Source organism: Leptosomus discolor, chromosome 19 (genome assembly GCF_034619465.1).
Source record: "Leptosomus discolor isolate bLepDis1 chromosome 19, bLepDis1.hap2, whole genome shotgun sequence".
In the NCBI taxonomy this organism is placed as follows: domain Eukaryota; kingdom Metazoa; phylum Chordata; class Aves; order Leptosomiformes; family Leptosomidae; genus Leptosomus; species Leptosomus discolor.
The window spans coordinates 10,191,216-10,212,849 of record NC_141409.1 but is presented as its reverse complement, the minus strand read 5'-3'; the positions used below and the strand labels follow the sequence as shown (position 1 = coordinate 10,212,849).

At 46.6% G+C, this 21,634-nt stretch overlaps 1 protein-coding gene across 1 annotated transcript; it reads left to right on the top strand.

The window, feature by feature from the left end:
• The first annotated feature begins 54 nt into the window (after positions 1-54).
• BRD3 (bromodomain containing 3) lies at positions 55-20,934 on the top strand. The gene is made up of 11 exons (XM_009955351.2): positions 55-310; positions 2,452-2,589; positions 3,577-3,724; positions 5,246-5,460; positions 7,159-7,530; positions 13,877-14,005; positions 14,425-14,616; positions 15,454-15,689; positions 16,211-16,503; positions 18,390-18,518; positions 19,302-20,934. The coding sequence occupies exons 1-11, from the start codon at positions 110-112 to the stop codon at positions 19,415-19,417; spliced, it is 2,169 nt and encodes a 722-aa protein (XP_009953653.2). The 5' UTR covers positions 55-109; the 3' UTR covers positions 19,418-20,934.
• Positions 20,935-21,634: the final 700 nt, after the last annotated feature.

Genomic DNA, 21,634 nt, shown 5'->3' with positions numbered 1-21,634 from the left:
GGTTGGACCCTGGAAATGGGATGTCAGTCCCGTTCAGGGAGCATAAAGGAAGAAAGAAAATCTCCCAGTTGCTGCTGCTGTGACAGCGAGTGAGAGCAAGAGCAGGAAAATGTCGACAGTCACATCAGCAATCCAGGCTCCTCAGGGCCCGGTGAATCCGCCACCTCCGGAGGTCACTAATCCTAATAAGCCTGGCCGGAAGACCAACCAATTGCAATACATGCAAAATGTTGTGGTAAAGACCTTGTGGAAGCATCAGTTTGCTTGGCCTTTCTACCAACCTGTTGATGCAATTAAATTGAATTTGCCGGTATGTATCTTACCATCTTCTGCTTGGTGTTCTGTTCTTAAAAAGCTTGGTGTTGGTGAGGTCGGTTTTCTAATCACTGGATCAGAATGGTTAGGTTGCTTTTGGGGATTTCCTTGAATGCTCTTAGACTCACCAAATTAGAAGATGATGTCTTTCAGAGCTGGAGGGGTGCAGGTCCCCGAAGGAGAAAATTGCTTCTCACTTAGTGACGGAAGAGAAGAGCACACAGGCAAGCTGTCTTAGAGCAACTGAAGCATAGTGCTTTCTTTGTAGCTGACATCTGTTTACTTGTTTGTGTCTTCACCCCTTGTCCCACCTCTGTCCAATTTGAGAGAGTCTCGAAGCCCGTGCTTTTCTGAGCATTTGGCATTGGGCTCCGTGTAACTTGTGTTCTCGATAGGCTTTCCTGGATTTCCACTGACTTCAGTGTTGAGGAAGACTGGAGAAGCTGACTGCCAAGGATGCTTTGGAGCTAGATATTTTCAAATGCTGTACTGGAAGTAGAAACAGCAGAACAGTTGCATTTACCCATCTGCATCCTGTACCTGATGATACGTACCCTGTCCCTGTCAGACCAGATAGTACAAGATATAGCCTGGTTATTCATAAATGACCGAAGTTTACTAAGCTTGTTTCTTTCAGGAAACAGAGCCACGCATTCTTCACTTCTTCAAAGGGGTCCTGTCAGTGTAGACCCCCAGCAGTGGAGGCATACCCCTACCCACCTGCTTCACTTAAATACAGACCCCACCACCCTGCCGGCCACGCTGCTGTTTGCTCAGCCGGGCAGCCCTTTGCGACTTAACTCTGGCTGCTTTGAGCAAGAGGGTTGCATGTAGGATTTGAGGGAGCGTGGTTCTGGGATATAAGGTCGGGAGAGCTCCAATTACTGCCGGTTATAACCCAATGGACTGTTATCAGGAGTCTTTTGAACTCTGTAACTGTTGTTGATGGGTACTATTTAAAGTGTTAGCCAAAAGAGTAAACCACTTAACACCTGTATAATATTTCTCTAGGTCTGTGCTTCTTTATGTCTTCTTTTTGTGGGTTTAGTTTCTCAGTGAGGCATTTTGAGGTGGTTTTAGGGCAGGTTACCAGAAAATTTAAAGGAGGAGTCAGTTGGGAGAATAGTGTCTTTCAGGTGTGGCCTAAATCCGCACAAGCCCAGCAGCCAGCAGGATTGCCTTTTCTGCCCTAGCGTGCCTTGCCTGGCAATATCGGTCCCTCAGATCGTGCTTGAGGGTTGGGCTCGGAGAGTGGCCCGTGGCTGTACGTGGCTTCAGGTGCACGTGCAGCAGGAGGGCTTGCTGCTGCTCTTCTCCAGAATGAGAAAATGACAGTGTATAACTTGCATGCCTAGAGCATCTCCAGGCTAATCGCAGTCTCTACAGATGCTAGAAACCAGCCCAAAGAGAAACTGGGTTGACATGTGAAAGCCTTTTAAGGACTGAAATGCCTGTAAAAGAGAGACTGAAACTTTTAGCACAGTCTGATCCAGTGCTGGCACTGATAAACTTCTGTAAGCGCCAGAGGCAGCCCTTTTGAAACGAGAGGCAGAAATGCTGTTTCCCAAATCGCAGGCAGGTCACTGTTACACCGACCACCCTGCCAAAGCTGGTACTGACCCTGCTGCCAGATTTGTGGTCCCATGTGGGCGTGAAGCGCGACACCGCAGCGTTCGTCTGGCTATCGAGTGTGGTGCCCTTCCAAAACGGCACCTAGAGCCTCGTAAGAGGCGTCAAGGCTGCAAACAGCTTCCAGGGGGAGCTGCTCAGAAAGCATGTTTTCCTCCACGTGTTACTCTTAGTGTCTTCCCAGTCCAGCTGTCCTTATGAAAAGCAGGTAATGTCCAAGTAGCCGTTTCTCTGTGTGTGTTTGAGCAGGTACTGGGGGGAGCTGGGAAAGACTGGTGGTTTGGGGAAGGAGTTCTTGTGCTTTGTAGTCGAATTCATAATAATGATGGACTAAAAGGCTACAAATTAGAAATTAAATGAAAGCAAAGGTGATATTTACAATTTCCACAAAAATTTGGGGGAGTGTTTTTTGGGAGGAGGAATCAGGAGAAAGCTAGGACTAGAGGGAGAAGTGAACAACGCTCCGTGTATCAGGAGATGTAACGTCTTTCCTGTTTCTCCCAACAGGATTATCACAAAATAATAAAAAACCCCATGGACATGGGGACGATCAAGAAGCGCCTGGAACATAACTATTACTGGAGTGCCAGTGAATGTATGCAGGATTTCAACACCATGTTTACAAATTGTTACATTTATAACAAGGTAAAGAGCCCAGACAAGCATTTAGCTGGGGCACTGCCTAGAAAAGACCCACCTACTACTGTCATAGTGCAGGTTTTGAACAGGGCCACCTCCGCTGTGCTCCAGGCTTTCCTTGCAAGGATTTGAAATGCCACTAATTGCAACCACATTACTCAAAATGCACAAAGCTGTCTTTGTGCTGTGTCTTTCTTCCCCCAGACTAGTTAAAATGGCAAATGTGCCTTTTAATTATAGGTAGATTTCTGTTCTGGGGTTACATAGCAAGTTTTTACTCCTTTTATTTTCAGTTCGGAATTCTTTAAGGCGCGCTACAGGTTATGCAGTGCTTTGCAGGTGTTCTGTGGAGTATTAGTGCTGTGTGTTACGCTGGCTGTCTAGCAGTAAATAGCATCTCTTAGCAGCAGAGAGCACTTCAGGAAAGGTAACTGTTCTCTGCCTAGGTCTCGTCCATACTTGCACACCTTTAGATTGGTTATTATTATTATTTTGGGTTTGGCTCGTTTGCTGTTTTGTTAGGTTGTTAAAAGCCTCTGTTCTTTATATTATGTTTTTACATAGTGGTTTTTCATCATTGACCCATACTGGAGCACAAGCTGAAATAAACAAATTAATTAGTTTGAGCACAGAGTAAGTGTTTACACTCTTCTCTTGGACCTGCTGGCAAGCAGGGGAGGACAGCTCATCTGTTCCAGTTTGCTGCTTCCACGCTGTTGCACAGGATGCTAGTTAGCAGGCTCCTACTGGAAGTCCTGATAACTCTCTGGATGCAGTGTACTTAGAGGCTGTAATTATTGCATGCTAGACCAGAACAGAAGAGCAGGAGGGTAGCATGCGAGGAGGAAGAAGAGCTAGTCTGTTTGTTGTCAGGGCTTAGATACTGTCGCTTATTTGAAGGGCAGTGACGTTGGGGATTTCAAAGCCTGATCTTGAACCTCTCTGCTTCTAATATGGGTGATCCAGCATAGCTTTATGTTCTTCTTTCTGCAGCCCACAGATGACATCGTCCTCATGGCCCAAGCCCTGGAGAAGATATTTCTGCAGAAGGTTGCCCAGATGCCTCAGGAGGAAGTGGAATTATTACCCCCAGTTCCTAAAGGCAAAGGTCGCAAGCCATCAGCGGGCACGCAGAGTGCAGGTACTCACCTGATGCAGTGACATTAAATGTTACCAGCCTGTTGCTGAGGCCTGACCCACCTCCCGAGCTGCCTGGCTTTGCAGGTGGTGAAGAGGCTAGGAAGGGAGCCTGTAGTCTTAACAGTTAAAGCAGTGGAGAGGAAAGTACGAGATGTCTAGATAACGTTCAGCCAGTGTCAGGGCTTGTCCGTCTAAGGCCGCTCTGCGTTTGTCATGCAAACATCTTACCATCTGTGACTTACCCATCCATGCAGCGCTTCAGTGAGGGAGGGCAATGCTGTTGCTTTCTGTATGCAAAGAAGAAACCGAGGCAAGAAGAGGCAAGGTAGTTAGACATGCCAGTCCCCTGCAAGTGACAGACCATGGCAAAGAACGCCTTTACAGACCTGGGTTTGTACGGCTCACCGAGTGTCCTGGCAGAAGTCTGACACAGCAGAGACTTGGACTCAAACCTTACTGATCCCTTAAACCCCATATAACATTTTTATTTTGCGCATGCAGGTGCCACATCATCGAATAAAGTTTGATGAACAGAAAGGATCGGTTAAGCCGTTGCAAAAGGCTATGTAGACCATCGCATAGCAGTAGAAACTTAAGTTTAGTTCAGCTTACCTAGAGTTGATTTTTAAATGGATTTAGGACTAAAACATCTGTAAGCACAGTAAAACAGTTCATATAAGAGCTTGTGTGGGCTGAATTAAACTGTTGCAAATTTTGTTCTGTAAACAAGGTCTAATTGTTGCTCTGGGAAAGTCAACTGTTCCTCTTTGTTTTCCCACATCTCAGGTGCCAAATGGAGCTGCAACTTCATCCAAGCTCAGGGAAATTTGTGATGATGTCTCTTTTCAGCATCCTTTGATAAAAGCTGCTATAAAAACGTAGAAGAGTATTGCTACTTTGGTTATTAGTTACTAGATTTGTCCCCTTACTTTACACTAGTAGGCAGTTCTTTAATAGTGCAGGTCTAGCATGAGGCGTTTGCCTGGCTATCAGGAGACTGACTTTGTGGCAAATCTGAAGTGTTTTGGACTCTTGGGTGTACAGCTGGCAATAGGGGAGTGATTGTTACCGTTTGTCATGCGTAGGAAAAACCACTCCCAGATTGAGGTCTGTGCAGGACAGCAGCTGCCCAACAGAGCCGTATCCCTCCGTTCCCTCTCCTTGAGCTCCTGCTCTTTTGCTGAGTGCAGGGTAGCTCAGAGCACGAGAGGAGTGAAGACACCCCAGAGCAGCCCATGTGCAAAGCGTGAAGTATCTTGCTTGCATGTGGCTGGCCTGGGACTCGTGGTACAAGCACTTAGGTCAGTGATTTCTCATTTTTTGTTGACCCCTGGGTAACAGCACCAAGCAAATCACGCTGTGTCCTTTGTGCCCTTCCTGTGGCCCTGGACCGGGAGCCTTTTGCTAAGCCTGGGATTGTACCGTCCAGTGGCGCCAGCGTCACGTTGTTCCCAGTGTCTCGTCGGCACTTGTAACCATCGGTACGTTGCAGTCAGCGCCTTTTCCCTTTGTCGTTTGAAAGGAGCGCAGCAAGCAGTGGCCGTGTCTTCCGTCTCCCCGCCGGCCCCGTTCCAGAGCGTCCCTCCAGCCGTGTCTCAGACGCCCGTCATTGCTGCCACCCCTGTGCCAACCATCACCGCTAATGTCCCGCCTGTCACTGCCCCTCCCGCCGCTGCTCCCCCTCCGCCTGCTGCTCCGATAATGCCTGTGGTGCCTCCTACGCCACCAGTAGTCAAGGTAAATGGAGAACTCGACCCCTTCCTCTTCAGAAGGCAATGTTGCTGAGCAGTGCTTTGTTTTCATCCCCTCACTGCTGGTTACACGCGTTCCTTCTTCACATTTGACTCCTTGCCTCTCTGGCCATCGTTGTCCCTTTGGGGTGTGCTCAGACAAGTGCTTGCTGTCGAGTTTCAGAGGGTTGAGAGGAGTTTTGCCAGTTTTACTGCACCCCAGCTGAGGTGATGTCAGCTGTAATTGCTCCAGCTCAGTTACAAGCTTTCATCTGACCATAGCCTTAGCCTGATGCTCCATGAACCAAGATGCTGTTGGAGACTTCCCCCCATTTCGCACCATACAGGCCAAAGCATCTCTTCCCTCTCACCGAGCCCCTGATTTTACTGGGACTATTCCTTTAAGGTTTGCAGACTCCGGCACTAGGAATGTTCCTCTCTGCCATAAACCAGTTCAAGACAAGCCTGTCCCTCCAGTTGGAGGAGACTGATGTTGCCTGCAGGTTTTGGGTGCATTAGTTCTGTCTTCCTTACTGAGTAATCTTGTGGGAGTTGTCATTGCTGTTTTGCTATTTCCTATGTTAATTTATGGGTAAATGAAAACGTTGCTCTAAATAATTGGAATTTTCCTAGCAAGCTGTGTAATGCTTTAAAAATGATGAAAGCATAGCTCAGAGAAAACTGGTTGTTTTTTTCTAAACTGGGGAATTAACTGCAACAGTATTTGGTGTTCTCTAATGTGAGGTTGCATGGACCAGCAGAGCCACAGAATTGTTTTGCTTATTTAACGCTGTAGTTTGGGAATTACCAGAGAAAATTTAAGTCAGATCTTCCTGCAGCTAAGCTGTCCTCCTCAGAAGCCTGTCTCACACTTGAGTTTCTATCCAAATAACTGGTTTCTGAGAGTCAATTTAATTTTAAAACTCAAGGATGAACCCAGAAGTGAGTTTGTCAGATATATGCTGCAAAAATACTTCTGCTTGGGATTTACTGAAGATTTCCCTTAGATTTCCCTAAGGAACTTCCCCCCACCCCCCCTTCTCTCTCTCTCAAGAGAAACAGATCCTTCATCGGAGCACAAGAGAGAGCTGACAGGACAGTCACAGCTTGAATTTGTATGAGAGAGGTTTTGTTTGCTTAAGGCAAAATCATTAAATTCTTGCTCTTGTCCATAATAAGCAATCTACTTTAGCACACCCACTAAATACAAGGGAGCGAGGGCTCATGGGTCTTTGGTGATTAATATGCTTTGGTTCAGAACTTAGAGCCTGATCCTGCCACTGGGGACTCAGAAATGTGGTTAAGTTACTGACACTTACTAAGTCACGATGCATCAGCTGAGCTGCAGTAATCGACTGGGCGCACTCCTTTCCCTTGGCAAACACGAGGTAAGAGTCCTTAGTTTAAATCTCAGTGAAATGCATAGAGCTTAACACGTTTTGTGTCATGTTTGGGGTTGGGTTGGAGACGTGCAAATGGCTGGTTACTGTGGCTCAGATGACGTGCAGTAATACATCGTGTTGTAGTCACCGAACTGTGTGTCGAAGCCTCTAGTCACAGGTCCCATTTCTCCCAGTGAAGTAATTGTATTTTCTGTCGGAGGGCAGGCAGATCTCAAAAATAAGGATGAACTGTGCTAGGTTTCTGCTAGTGTAGCACGAGAGCTGGGCACGTACTCATGAAGTCTGTCCATCTGCTGTTTCAGAAAAAGGGAGTGAAGCGGAAAGCAGACACGACCACCCCCACCACCTCTGCGATCACTGCCAGCCGGAGCGAGTCGCCCACGCCCCTCTCGGACCCCAAGCAGGCCAAAATCATCGCTCGACGGGAGAGCGGTGGCCGGCCCATCAAACCACCAAAGAAAGACCTTGAAGATGGAGAGGTCCCCCAGCACGCAGGGAAGAAGGGCAAACTCTCCGAGCACCTCAAGTACTGTGACAGCATTCTCAAGGAGATGCTCTCGAAGAAGCATGCAGCCTATGCATGGCCCTTTTACAAGCCTGTTGATGCAGAGGCCTTGGAATTACATGACTATCATGATATTATCAAACACCCCATGGATCTCAGTACTGTTAAAGTACGTCCACATTTACCACCTCTTTTGCAGGGTGTCACAGCCCTCTGGTTCCAGAGGACTGGCTCCTTCTGGGGGAGGGGGAAGGGACAAGGGTGGAAAACTGAACCTGTTTGGATATCATCTGGATATTTTTATATTTTGTTTCCTTCCCCTCTCCTTTTTTTCCCTGTAACCTGGGACATCTTTATTATTTTTTTTTCTGCCTGCAAAGCAGACTGTACGATGGCATCCTCTCGTCCTTGTGGATAGTCCAGCTGTTTAAACTTGTGTCCTTGGGATTGTGTTGCGCTCTGAGAAGAAGAGGTGCTGTATTTCATAGGATTTGATTGATAGTCTCCCATTTCCAGAAACTGCTGCCTGCCTACTTGTTGGCATGATGTGTGATCCAGATAGGCTTATGCTGAGCAATTCCAACTGGAACATCATGATCACCTGGTGCTCGGGGAGGGGAGGAAGTAATGTGGTGCTTGTGTGGTTCGTGCTCGGCTCTTCGAGAGCTTAGCTTAGCATGGTCCAATATTCAAGGTGTGTTTCCCAGTAGACTGGGAGGTTTTCTGAATCCCTTCTAAATATCCATGGAGCAAAGCCGTGTTTTTCTAGGTCCCACCTTCTGCTTGTAAGCCAGCCGTTGGAATCAGTGTTGGTGGAGGTGAGACTTTCTTCAGTGTGCAGGAAGTTAAGGTATTTCTGCTGGCTTTCACTAGCGTGCCAGAAGTGTTTTGCTGCTAGCTGAGCCAATGCCTGGGATTGTCTGAATACCCAGGTGAAAAAAGGGCAGTTGCATTCGTGGTTCCTTTCATGTTCCTTGGCAAATCCGGGAAGCAGTGTGTCATGGTCCGATGTGCCATGCCATTCAGCCGTGATGCTGCAGGGGTTCTTACTATAGCTGCAATACTTTCATGAGTATTTTAGTTTCGTTATTTAGCGGTGAGAGAATAGTTGTCATGGTCTGCACATGGAAGATTAGACCAGAGTTACTGGTGTCTGAGTTTTAATTGCTGCATATGATGCTGTAGTCCTGGACGAGTTTCTGAATAGCTCTGTGCTGTAGTTTTCCCAGTCATAAAATGGAGAGAATAACACTGACCCTACCTCACAGGGCTGTTGTGAGGACAGATATCTGGAAGGCTCTAAGTACTAATTATTATTATTGATTGGGTTTGTACAGAAGAAACCGTCTCTGAGCTAGCATTGTAAGCAAGCTCTGGTGGACCTAGGCTTGGAGACCATTCTCCTCCTGAGCTTGCAGTGCCCTCACTTTGTTTACAAAAGCCAGTGCAACACGCAGTATTTTTGGCTTGCAGTTAAGCCGAGCTGTGTTAGCAGCAGCTTCCTGGCAGGAGAGGAGGGCAAGACGAAGGGTGAGTTGAGCTGCAGGCAAGAAGTGGGAGCTTGAAACAGTGGTAAAAGCCAGAGAAAGGGCGAGGTTGAACGTGGTAGTCTGCGAAGCTGGAGCGCTGGTGCCTGGCTCTAATGCTCTGCTGATAGAGGAAGGTCCCAGGGTTCTCTTGGGTAAGTTCCATTTTGTCTTGTTCTTCAGCATGGATGAGGAAGGAAGAAGCTTCCCTCAGTTTTGGTGCTGTGGTGCATTCTCCATCCTGCTGATTTTGGAAGCCCAGTACTGAAGGCTTACTTAATCCTTGTACTCGGTTTTAATTGTTTGACTTGCTGTCAAGGTCTGCTCACTTCACTTTGCATTGTTGTTGCTCTTCTCCACCAGCTTGGAAGTCCATCCAACACGGCTTGGATCATAGACTCATGGATAGTTTAGGTTGGTCAGGAGGCCTGCCTCCTGCTCAAAGCAGGGTCACTTACACGCTGCTCTGTTCCCTTTCAGGGCTCACCACCTTCTCAGCTGAGTGGGTCTGACCTTGCTCCTCTGATGCTATTGCGTGGGCTGGGAGTGGGAGCAGGAATAGGTTGCAAACGGGGTTTTCAGTGTTCTGTAAGTCAGATCAGAGGTGCAGTACTTAGCTGACATCAGGACCCTTCATGTGCGATGTTCTCTTTGGTGGGCATACAGTTACATTTGCCCATGCTTCTCATAGGCACACGTCAAAATCTGTCCTAAGAGTCTATAAACTGGCCAGTAGCTTTAAAGGAATTTTAGAGTGTGTCTGGTTCACACAGAAATGATTGAGATGGGAAGAAGCATCTCTTGTGCAGTGCGACTGTTCTCTTTGTTGTCGCGTGAGAGCGATGAAGCGCTATTGACAGCCTTTTCTCTGATGGTCTTGAGCTGATCACGTCCTAGATGAACTCACTCAGTTGCTGTACTGACTGTAGTGGGACTGCTGGTAAACATAGTCCTTTCAGACCTAATCTCAGCTCAGTGACGTTCTCTTGAGTTCCTAGGGATGCTGCGGGTCTCCAGAGATACCTGCAGCCTGGTAATCAAGCCCCGGGCGAATGCAGTAAGATTAGAGATGGAGAGAGTAAAATCCTGACTCTCTCAAAGCTGGCATTTCCATGTGTGGTTAGATGGCGTCTTATTGCAAGAGATTCTGTGCTGTATTCTGCAAAATCTAGGTGCAAAGCTGCAATTTCTTGGATTGGTGACTTCTTCACACTTAAATCTCTTTATAGTCCTAACTTAATTCTTTTAAACACCTCTGCACTTTTTTTTTGCAAGTGGAGGTGATGCTCTCCCTCTGTACCTTACTAGTGTAGGGCAGAAAATTGGAGACAAATTAATGGCAGACCCAGTGGAGTCTTTTGTATGTAAAGACTCTGGATTTGTCTTACCACGTGGTGGTATTTTTCTTAATAAACTCGTTTGAAGTGCTGTCTGGTATTGGTTTTTTTTTATGGAGTGTTTTATTATCATTGCTCTTGGCCTGTAGATCGTAGTGTGACTTCTCTGAGATGCAGTCTATAATGCATTAAGTGCATGGAACAGAAACCTGCCCTTTGCAGGCAGTGTAATTCTCCAGTGTCGGGGTTTTCTCTGTGGCTCTGAAGGGTTTTAGATTTAGTTCTGCACAAGTGACAATGGCTGTGGTAAAGCAGCGCAACTAATGGCCTTCAGAGTAATCTTGAAGGAATTATGTGAGAAAGTAAAACATAAGCATTGCTGCAGCTATAATAGATTCCCCAATACCTGGTTGCTTGTCACTTTGGTTCTCTGGTTATATGAGGTTTGATTTTCTTCAGAGAATATCCTTCGTGTCCAGGAGTGTGGGTTTTTTTTCTTCAGGCTGTGCACCCAACAGTGTGCTTCAGAAGGATTTGGAGATTGTTTTCTCTGTGTGGTGGAGGCAGGTTGGCTGTTGTGACTGTGCCAGCAGCAGGTGAGAGGTGGAGGGGCTGTAGCTGAGTTTATTGCAGCAAGGAGCAGAGGGGTCTGCTGGAATGCCGTGCTGGAGCTAGGACTGAGAGTGGGGGGAGCCAAAGGAACAGGATCAGTGAGCTCATCTCCACCTCGGTTCTTTGGTAGTCGTCACAGAGCAGGAAAGAGCAGAATTGCTTGGAGCAGAGAGAGGAAAGGATGAAAGCAAGAGGAGAGAAGGAGGCAGAGGCATGGGTTACCCTTTAAACACGAAGAGGCAGCAGCCCTGAGTCCCTGTAGGAGGTGCAATGCTTGCCATGAAGCTGTAGCAGCACCGTGCTTCTGCCGCCCCGTCAGCACGCTCGTGTCGCCCTCTCTGATGCTGGGGAGCTCTGGCGTGGGCAGGCAGGGTGCTGTGCCCACCATGGAGCTGGGGGGAACCTGGAGCTCCTCTTGCTCCATCCTCTGGCTGCTGGGTCACAGCAGCAGCAATGTGGATGTCTCTGCGTTTGCTTTGCTCAAGCAACAGGCCTTGCTATGCAGGGGGATTTATACAGGGGGTTTACTTTTGGAGTAAAGCACTACCCCCAGGGGCTAACTGCGCTCACCGGTTAGTTTTCTTGCAACGAATTGCTGTGATTTCAGAACTGCTGAGTTCAGGGTCTTGAAAGTGAGGAGGCATTCTCGGGGGGAATTTTTAAAGATTTCTTTAGTTGCATCTGCTTTAGAGTACAAACACAGCTTCACAAAGCCGCTGCTCTTGTTGAGGTAGTTTCTGTAAGGTGCAGTTAGGCCCCCAAAAATCAGGCTGGGTCCTCCTTAGCCATGCTAAAGTCCCTGGGCCTGTGTGGCCCGGCCCCTCATCAGCACCTGCCCGGATGCTGTGCCCAAGGCGTTGAGGACAGATTGCTGTTCAGTTTAGTCTTGGAGAAGAGACAGTGGAAAGGGGACGTGTTAGATCTTCAAATATGTAAGAGATTGCTTCAAGAAGGGAGGGATCAAAAGTTTTCTCTGCATCCTCTGTGGGCAGGACAAGACTTACCTTAGAGCAAGAGACACATTAGACGTTGGGAAACACATTTCTGAGCATTAAAGAATATTAAACAATGGAATTGATTGCTGAGGGAAAATGAAATTGCTGTGGTAGATATTGCGTGGCGCGGAGAATGGACTAGCTGGCCTCCCGGCACCTCTGCCAGTCCTGCTTCTCTATGACTCCTGATTTGCAATTGTAAATGTAATAACTTTTTAAGCAGCTGGATATCTCAAAGTGAATTTGTAACTGAAGATATTCCAGCCCACCAATTTAAAGTCCTTTTTTTTTTTTTTTTCTTTTGTTAAGTTAATTATTCTTTACAAGGAAAAAAAAAAAATCCACAGATTAAAACCATTGGGCTAGAAAACTGTTGGGTTTGGATAAAAGTGAAGCCTCAGACGCTGGAATGTATTTCATAGGCAGTAATCAGCCATTGAGTGTGCCAAACAAATATAAGTGCATCAAAAAGGCCTTTCATATAGTAAGACGTATTTTAAAATAAATGGGCCCTTTCGTTTGAACATACGTTTTGCTTTGGAATCGGCCTGAGATGCTTTTCAAACAAGACCAGCTCTCCTTCAGACAGCAGAGGCACAACCCTGTTTCCCTTTCTGTCTTTGTGCTGTGGCTCAGCGGCTCTCTCCTCGTTTAATCAGCAAGAGAGTGAGGTCTCCTGACAAAATTTTGACAGATGTCTGGCTGCAGACAGCAGGGAGTAAGGCTGCAGGAATGTCACCGCCCACAGAGGGTGTGTGACAGGGTGCAGGTCCTTCCGAAGCTTCGTCCCTGGAGGTGAAATTCTGCCCTATTCAGAACAAAACCAGTTTTTAGGAGTCGTTGCCATGGTTCAAGATAGTTACAAGGTCTGCCGGGTAGCTGTGAAGTATCTGTCGCTTCCATTGAAGAAACGGGGATTTTGCTTGTGTTCAGGCTTCCAGCATGGGTCACAGGCCCTAAGCAGCCCTGCTTTCTGCTCCCATGGGGGATGTGTCTTCCCCAGTCACGTTTGCAGCCTGCCTGCCAGTCAACCCCTTCCCTTCCCTGGGGGCTACAGGTGCACCAGACATACAAAAGGCAGGCCCGTGGGCACTTGGCAAAAAGTTTCTTTAAACCCATAAATGCAAACGAAATCTAGTGTTAGCTCCTTTTTCCTTTCAGTAGGAGTAATTGGAGCTGAGGTTTTATACATAGTAGTAATATATGCATAAAATCCATTCAGTTCTAGAAATGTGATAAACTGTTGTTTAAATCAAAGTCATCCAGTCCCAAACAGCAAGAGAAATGGACGAAAATGAGAGCTGAAAAATAAGAGAAAGGAACAAGCTGCAGATATTTAGCTCCAGGTACTTATCCTCGCTGCGCTAGGAAATGACATTATGAATAGGTTCATAAAGGGTGAATTCGTTATCGGTTGGACTTTTAGATCAAGAGTAGGTGTCGTAGTTTCACTGTAAATGCTTGTCTCGCTGTAGGAATTGCCGAGCAAAATGCATGCCCCATGTTAGCAGGAAGTCAGAGTTAGATGGTCATGATCTTTTCTGTCCTTTCAGATTTACAGGGCAAATATACCCCAGCAGCACATAGAAATGCACGCTTAAGGTACTCCTGTAATTGCAGCTTTGTGGACTCCTGCCCTTCCCGTACATGATCCTGGTTTACATTAGTTTCTGATCCAGCAATCCCTTTTTCTAAATTACTCTTATTTTCTAATAGAATGGGGACCCTGACAGATTTATATAGTACTACTTAGAAAAAGAAAACAACCCAAAGTTGGAATCTTAAAGTGTTTAAACTGTTACAGAGCAATATCAACTTCTTTGATTGCGTGGTCTTTTGTTTGCTTGCTTGTTTTAAAAGGCAGAAACTCTGAATGTTATTTAGGAACCAATAAGCCAGATCAAACTACTTGTCTCTTAGACAAATGCGATTTTTGAGGCTGTCCTGAGCTGTCTCCAAGATGCATGTGTCCTCCATGCAGTTGCTACCAATGCCTTTTGCTTATGGCTTTTTCTCCCTTTTCCCTTTGGCTTGTTTGTTTGCAGAAAAAAATGGACAGTCGGGAATACCAGGATGCGCAAGGTTTTGCAGCAGATATTCGGTTAATGTTCTCTAATTGTTACAAGTACAATCCTCCAGACCACGAAGTGGTAGCGATGGCCAGGAAGCTCCAGGTAAAGGTGTTGGCACATGCGTCTTCCAGAGTATGTTTAGTTCAGCTACGAGGTTGTTGATTCAGAGATCCAAGTGTGGATCTGCTCGTGGCACCAAGGGCGAGTTGGTGATTCCTCCGGCCCTTGGAAAGAGCCATGTTCTCTGCTGCAGAACTGTTGTGCTCTTCACGTGGCATGGCCCAAGGCCACATTCTGCTCCTAAAATGTTGTAATTGTTGCTGTATAAAGTAATGGGAGAATTTTCTTGGGCCTACAGACTATGTGTGCCCATCAGTACATTATTATTTACTTGTACAGCAGCTCGCGTAGTGCAGTAAGACCCGCACCCATGGTGGGGTGTCTGGTGTCTTTAAAAGGCCAGAGTGAGCTCTTTGTGGCCGAGGCTCCTTTTGTCACCACTTTTTTCCCCCTTTTTATAGGATGTCTTTGAGATGAGGTTCGCAAAAATGCCTGATGAGCCTGCGGAGGCCCCACCTCCGCCTCCACCAACAGCACCAGTGGTGAGCAAAAGCACAGAGAGCAGTCACAGCAGTGAGGAGAGCTCTTCCGACTCGGACAGCTCGGACTCGGAAGAAGAGCGAGCGACTCGGCTGGCGGAGCTCCAGGAGCAGGTATTGCAATGGCCAGGCTGTGTGTCTGTGGAGTAGAAAGGGCAGAGCAGGAGGAAGGGCTTAATTTTGTTCTTAAAAATCCCATCGAGGCCGGATGCAGTACGGCAATCTCCCCTCCTGCCACCCCAATGGGAAGAATGCTTAGCTGTGAAATCAGCGCTTGTTTGATGTAATGTTGGTTTTCTTTGAGGTAGCGGTTCTCGGTGCTGGTGCTCTGTGCTTCCTTCTGGGATCCCAGAGAATGAGTGAAGGTGCACACAGTACTAGGGGTCTGGGAAGAACAGAGACCCCCATGTTGTAGGAGAGCTCAGGCGTAACGAAATCTGTCACAGGCTTCCTGTGGGATATTGTCCCCCTGTACCCAGCCTGTAGAAGGGACCTGTTTTAACTGTTGTGGTAGCAAACCCTTGAGCCATGGCCTTTCTTAGTGAGCGGGTGTACAACGCCAGCTGCTGTGGTGCTCATGTGTGCTTCCATAACACAGCAAAGCATTGATAAAACAGCTTATCCAGTGTCTCAAAGCAAGCTGGAAGGAGAGCAAAGAAGTGAACCCCGGATTACAGAGGCCAAGCTGTCAGCGCTCTAGACGGAGCTATGAAGCTTAATTTTTATTTGCCCCTGTATAACAAGAATGACATTTTCATTTGAGTCAGCTTCTGCGTTCTTACACTGCATTTTTGAAAGAATTTCAAATCAAGCAAAGTCTTCTGAGTTCAGTCACTGCTTGATCGCTGACTTTGGGATATTCTTACGTGTTGGGATGTAGAGGAAGGGAATGTGGAGGCATCCGTTCTCTCGCCTTGAAGTCTGATTAATTTTTTCACTGTCCTCCCCCAGCTAAAGGCCGTCCATGAGCAGCTAGCTGCATTGTCACAAGCGCCAGTGAACAAACCAAAGAAAAAAAAAGAGAAGAAGGAGAAAGAAAAGAAAAAGAAAGACAAAGAGAAGGAAAAAGAAAAGCACAAAGTAAAAGCTGAGGAGGAGAAGAAACCCAAGGTGGCTCAACCACCAAAACAAACCCAACAGAAGAAAGCCCCAGCTAAGAAAGCAAACAGCACAACCACAGCTAACAGGTGAGAGCCTGCCTGCTGCAGGTTGCCTTAAGGGGAATGCCGAGAGCTTCCAGCCCAGTTCTCCTGTCCCTCCTGTCCCTGTTGAATTCCTGATGAAGCTCAGTTGTCAGAGCCGTTGAATAGCGTCCCCATTCCCAGACAACTCCAGAGAGTCTTTAAGTTAGAGCTGGCAGGGGAACCATCCTCTTTCCACTGTCCAACCCGCTCAGAATCCCTGCCGATCACTCTCAGATAAGGTTTTGCTTTTTGTCTTTTGCACAGCCAGCAAGAACGTGCCATTTCGGTGCTGCCCCCCTGCTGCTACATGGGCTTGTTGTCCTGCCTCATAGGGCTAAAATATAATAGGAGTAGAACAGCTGATCTCAGATTTCTGAACTTTTTCAGAAGTTGTGGTGCTGTTCAAGCCGTCTGGCTAGACGTTCAAAGCCAAGAGCATTGGGACGTTACGAGGGGGGGTAGAAAAGCAGAGTGCATTGCTTCTATATACCCATGAATGTTTCCATGCTTGCCAACTCCCCCAGGCAGCCCAAGAAAGGAGGCAAACAGGCATCTGCAACCTATGATTCAGACGAGGAGGAGGAAGGTCTGCCCATGACCTATGATGAGAAACGACAGCTCAGCTTGGACATCAACCGCCTGCCTGGGGAGAAGCTGGGCAGAGTGGTGCACATCATCCAGTCACGGGAACCTTCCCTCAGAGACTCCAATCCCGACGAGATAGAAATAGATTTTGAAACGTTGAAGCCCACAACTTTACGAGAACTGGAGAGATACGTGAAATCTTGTTTACAGAAAAAACAAAGGAAACCATTTTGTAAGTTACCTCCTGGGGCACGCATTCCCCCACAAGCTCTTGGGCTCAGCTTTGGAGTCAGGGCATGTGTGTTGGGATTCTCTTTTCCAGCTGTTGGGTATGTGCTGACAGGGATTTTTAGGAGATTCTTTTCTCCGTGAAAATCTACAGAAGCTTTCTATATTTTCCTGTTCTTTCTTCCCGTGATGTCCTGCTGTGGAGACCTGGAGGACTATTGTGTTCCTCTACAAGACCTGTGTGATAACCTTTATTGCTTATCTAGAAGCCAATATGAAGGTTTCTGTCTCACTGTGTTAGGTGTTACGTGCACACATCTGGAAGGATCAGTTGCTTATCCTGAATAGTTCAGCATCTAATTAGGAAGGAAACAAAAAGCATGGTTGGGATCCAAAACACCAAGGGGATAAATAGCTTGCACAAAGTTACCTGGGCAGCCTGTGGATTTGGGGTGTAAGTGTCTGGGTTGTATATTCACCCCAAAACTGCTCCTGCTAGGTGGCCTGATCACCGTACTGCCCTCAGTCCCTCTCAGATCAGAGGATTAACGTTCATGAGCTGCTGAGCGGATGGTTCAGAACGGGACAGGCTTTTCTCTAGGCCTCATCCACAGAGAGTGAATTGTTGTGGCCCCTTGAGAGCTGAGCTCCAGCTGAACAGTAATAGGATCACTTACCTGAACTGGTCCTGGCTCTGTTCCTCTGCTTGTCCGTTAAGAGGCAGTTGTCCTGTTAAGAGTGTAACACAACAGCTATTCGTAACTCTTGCAGAGCACCTCCATTTCTTCACCCCAGGATTTTCAGGTAGGCCTAAGCAAAGCTTAGACTTTGACTCTTCTTTTTGGGTTTTAATACACTGCTTTGAATGTTTTGGGTTTTTTTTTCCCCTTGAGTCCTTTACTATTGGAATAGCTCGGGAAAAGATTTTCCAGAGTGGTTAGGAACAAGAAGCTTCCTTTTGTTTTGGAGCCAAAGCACAGAGTAACACAGATAGCCTCAGATGTCCGCTCCTCTGAGACTGGTCTGCCCTGGGCTGGCAGGCTGGCATGCCTGACCCCCGCTGGACTCTCGTGCTGTCTGCTGTCTAGTGCAATGCTCCGTGTTCAGGGGAGCACCCTCTTAGGCCTCTGCTTTCCAGATTTCCCTTTTTTTTTTTTTTTTTTTTAAATCATTGCTTTAAAACAGCACACAGAAATGTAGGTATTTCCTTGCTGGATCCGGCAAAATATCTGGCCCCTGTCTTGTGCTTCTGATACTGGCCAACACCTGTGTTCAGTTACTGCTTCGTGGGAGGGATATTTCTTCTCCTCAGAAGTATGAGTATTGCTGGTACTTGTCACCGTTTCCATCCTAACTGATGCAGCTACATCCCTGTTGCCTGCAAGCCTTTGCCTCAGTTGGTTTTTAATTTGCCCTTTTTGTTTTCTTTTCTACTTCAAACAACATAAAACATGGTAGGTTCTTGCATGAGGTATCTTAAGTTTTAATGGCAGATGCTTACTTCTGACAGCCTTTAATGGGACACTTTATTTTACAGGGCAGAAAACCCATGTAATAATTCTGTAATTAAAAAATGTGTAACTATTGACCATGTAACTGCCTGGTAAGTAACCTCTAACTACAAGGTTATTACATGGATATTTCTATCTTCTAAAATACTTCTCAGAAGAGCTCTCTTAAAAAGTGCATGTTACAGGATGATGGTGACTGAATGATCTAGACAACTTCAAATGTTGTCCTCTGCCTGGAATTAGTTGCTGTAAGGTCACTTGATCTTAGCAGCGTCATTGCAAAGTGCTTGCAGAGTTATGTGCCCTGTAAAATAGTCCTGTCCAGTCTTTTTCGCCTGCAACCATGCAGTTTCAGAAATTGTGCATTCCTCCTCCACAGCTGCAAGTGGAAAAAAACAAGCAGCAAAGTCAAAAGAAGAGTTAGCTCAGGAAAAGAAGAAAGAACTAGAAAAACGGTTACAGGACGTCAGTGGGCAGCTAAACAACAACAAGAAACCTGCAAAGAAAGGTAATGGCTTTGGTTTTACCGTGCTAACAATGCCCGAGAAGCTGTGTGTGTGGCTACACCTCCTCACCGAGGCAGAACTACTGCCGCCTTGTAGCCCTTGGTTTATCTCTGACAGTTACCCCGGTTGGTCACTGGTGTCGGGGCACAGTGAGGTGCTGCTGGGCACTGAGCTACTGTGTGGGGGCTGCTTTGGTCCCTGCCCAGGTGGAAGCTCTCCTGGGTGGTAAATGTGAGGTGTCATGGAGGCAAGTCCTCCTTCAGAGGGAGGAAGGTCTTCTCTGTGTTAGCCCGTGCAGGGCTGTGCGTACAGACCGGTACAGCGGAGCCTCAAACAGATGGGTTTTCTCCATTGTGGGATTAAAAAAAGCCCGAGCCCCCACATAGTGCAGTAGCGTGAAAGATGGTACAAAAACAAGGCGGTTCTTCCAGTGCAATCGAAGCTGCTTCTGGTTTCGCACGAGTCAGGGTTTTCTTGCATCAGAGGTTGCGCTGGAGCAGGTGAGGCTGCGGACGCGGCTCCCCCGGTGCTCTGCCCCGTCGGGCCGTGGAGGACATTGCCCTCTCGTAGAGCTCCTGTGCGGATCCCAAACTTTCATGGTCACCTGCAGCCTGGGAACCCTCGCTGTCCTCTGACAGACCTTGTTGCAGCCAGCAAAGGCTGCGAGCGAATGAGCTGCCCGGGCGAAATGCAGTGGTGAACGCAGCCGTGAGGGATGAAGGCTGTGGGCCAACCTCTGTTTCGGTTCCTTGCGAGTAACCCCATCGCTGCCTTCTTCCCCGCAGAGAAATCCGGCTCGGCTCCCTCCGGAGGCCCATCCCGGCTCAGCAGCAGCAGCTCCTCCGAGTCCGGGAGCAGCAGCTCCAGCGGCTCCAGCTCGGACAGCAGCGATTCGGAATGAGTTACGGACACTTACACACAAACCCAAAATGGACATCACCCTCACCGATGCTCTGCAGTGTTCCTTTCTCTCCTTAATATACTGCTCTTGTTCCACGGTGGTCAGGTTTTTTTTCCCCCCCCTCTCTCTTTCTCTGACTTTTTTATTTTGTTTTTTAATTCAGTGTTATAAAAGGTATCTTCCATTTTTTTGGGGGGCGCTCTTTTAATAGGTCAAAGATCTTTGCGTGTGCGTGTGTGTGTGACTAGACTTTATGACAAATAGTTCCCTTTGCATAAAGTCTCTAAAATACATTTTAACTGAAGAAGATTGGTTGAAAATGGAAGAACTTTGAACTCTTAGCAGGAGATAAATAGAAAGTTCTGCAAGGTTTGTAGTACATTTCCTTCCTGCCCCTTCTGTCTCCCCAGAATGTTCTCTTTTAATAAGCCTACCTGGCTCACACAAGGTAAAAAAAAACATCTTTTTTAAAAGAAATCTCTGTAAAATGGTACTGTATCTGAAAGATGTTAGCTTTTGAACTAGTTGGTGTATTTGTTATTAGCACTAGTATTCTTAATCTCGAAGTCTACAGTGTGATGAAAATGTCAGATGCTATCATCTTTTTACATAAAAACAAAAACAAACAAAAAAATTCTCATGTACTGTGGATTGCTAACATGCTTTTTTTCAATCTTGGTAGAGGCATAGGCACCTGGTCAGGAAGGTATTTAAGCATGAATTTAACTTTAAGCACATGAGCAATACAATTTAAATGCAGGTTGCATTTGGGTTTTTTCCACTCAAGTTTTTAATTTTTCTTGGGGGTCTGTTGGGACGAAGGGAGCAAGGGACACTCAAATTTCTTGGGAATGTTATTTTTAACATCAGATAGATAACTTCCAGGCAATGGACACTCTCGATGAAGGTTTTCATTTAATTGAAAATGGGTTTTGGCTGAAAGTTCTCAGCTGGACCTCAGAGTGATCCCTGCAGCGACCAGGGCAAGTCATGTGCTCATTACTAGACACGTGCTTAAGTATTTTCTCCATGACAAGCACCTCAGTCTGAGCTTGAAATAAAGGAGCACTTGAGCTCCAGCTGAGGCTGAGCTGGCAGGGGAATTGGAGAGGGATGTTGTGTGTGTTTGGGTGGAATTTTTTTCCTCTCTCCTTGTTATTTCAGTAGTGAGCTCCTAGAAAGGGAATGCTACTTCTGTGTCATGCAGGGTGCAGGTTTCCAGGCACTGAAATGCTTACCTCAATAAAAAGAGGGGAGGGAGAAAAAAAAAAGGAAAGAGACAGGTTTTTAAGGCTTGCAGTTTTTTGAGTCCAGCCTAATGTTTTGACCTGCACTGCTGCAATACACTCTGTTTTCACTGTCCCGAATTCCATGTATATACAAGTGTTTTATTTATTAAACACCATTGGTCATTTAAAACTTAATAAAAAAATAACAAAAGCAAAACTGCATTATGCAGACCAGCAGAAATGCAGACTTATAATTTGGGGTTTTTTAATCTGGTTCGAACCACAACAACAACAAAGCAAATAAAAATCTGGGACTTTAAATACATTGGACTTTATACCTACAGGTGCTACAGTCCAGTCGTCGTGTGTCTGGTGCTCTGTCATGTTTGGTGTGTTCATTTTTTGATTTGTTTTCTCTCTTCTTTCTCTTTTTACCCCAGCCCCCTTTTTTCCTGTTATGTACAGATTTTGGGGACATACAGGTAGATACAGTTTCTTGATGCAGCACGTTGTTATTTTCTGTAATATTTCCAGAGGTCATTTTCCTCCTCTTTTTTTTTTTTTTTTTTTTGTAGATTAGTGGGTTTTTTTTCTTTTATAATGCAATTTTAGGAAAACACCAGTTCTATAATTATATAAAATTTGTAACCCGAGGGGCAGAAATTTATTGTAAATTCTTAACTTTTTATTGTAAAGAAAAAAAATATACAGAGTTTAACAGAAAGTTATGCCTTTCCCTCTCCCAGCACCAGCCCCTAAGGCTGCCTCTCTGCTATGGGGTAGCCCGAAAATTCACCCTGCTGCCGTCTCTACTAGTGGTTTGCCAGAGGCCCCGTGGTGCCGATCGCCCCGGCCTTGTTTTTCACGTGGGTGAGCGGCCCTGGGGGACTCCTGAGCCCCAGCCCACGATTTCCTTTGCACCCGCAGCCTCCGGGAGCTGGGACAGGAGGTCGGGTGGGGTCTGGGGGACATCCCTTTGTGGGAAGGC

What these genes read in the sequence shown, in the direction of transcription:
- BRD3 (XM_009955351.2), top strand. Translation starts at nt 110, where the DNA reads ATGTCGACAGTCACATCAGCAATCCAGGCTCCTCAGGGCCCGGTGAAT. An exon ending in ATTGTTACATTTATAACAAG is followed by an intron (nt 2,590 to 3,576) that starts GTAAAGAGCCCA and finishes TTCTTTCTGCAG; the next exon opens with CCCACAGATGACATCGTCCT. An exon ending in TGGCGGAGCTCCAGGAGCAG is followed by an intron (nt 14,617 to 15,453) that starts GTATTGCAATGG and finishes GTCCTCCCCCAG; the next exon opens with CTAAAGGCCGTCCATGAGCA.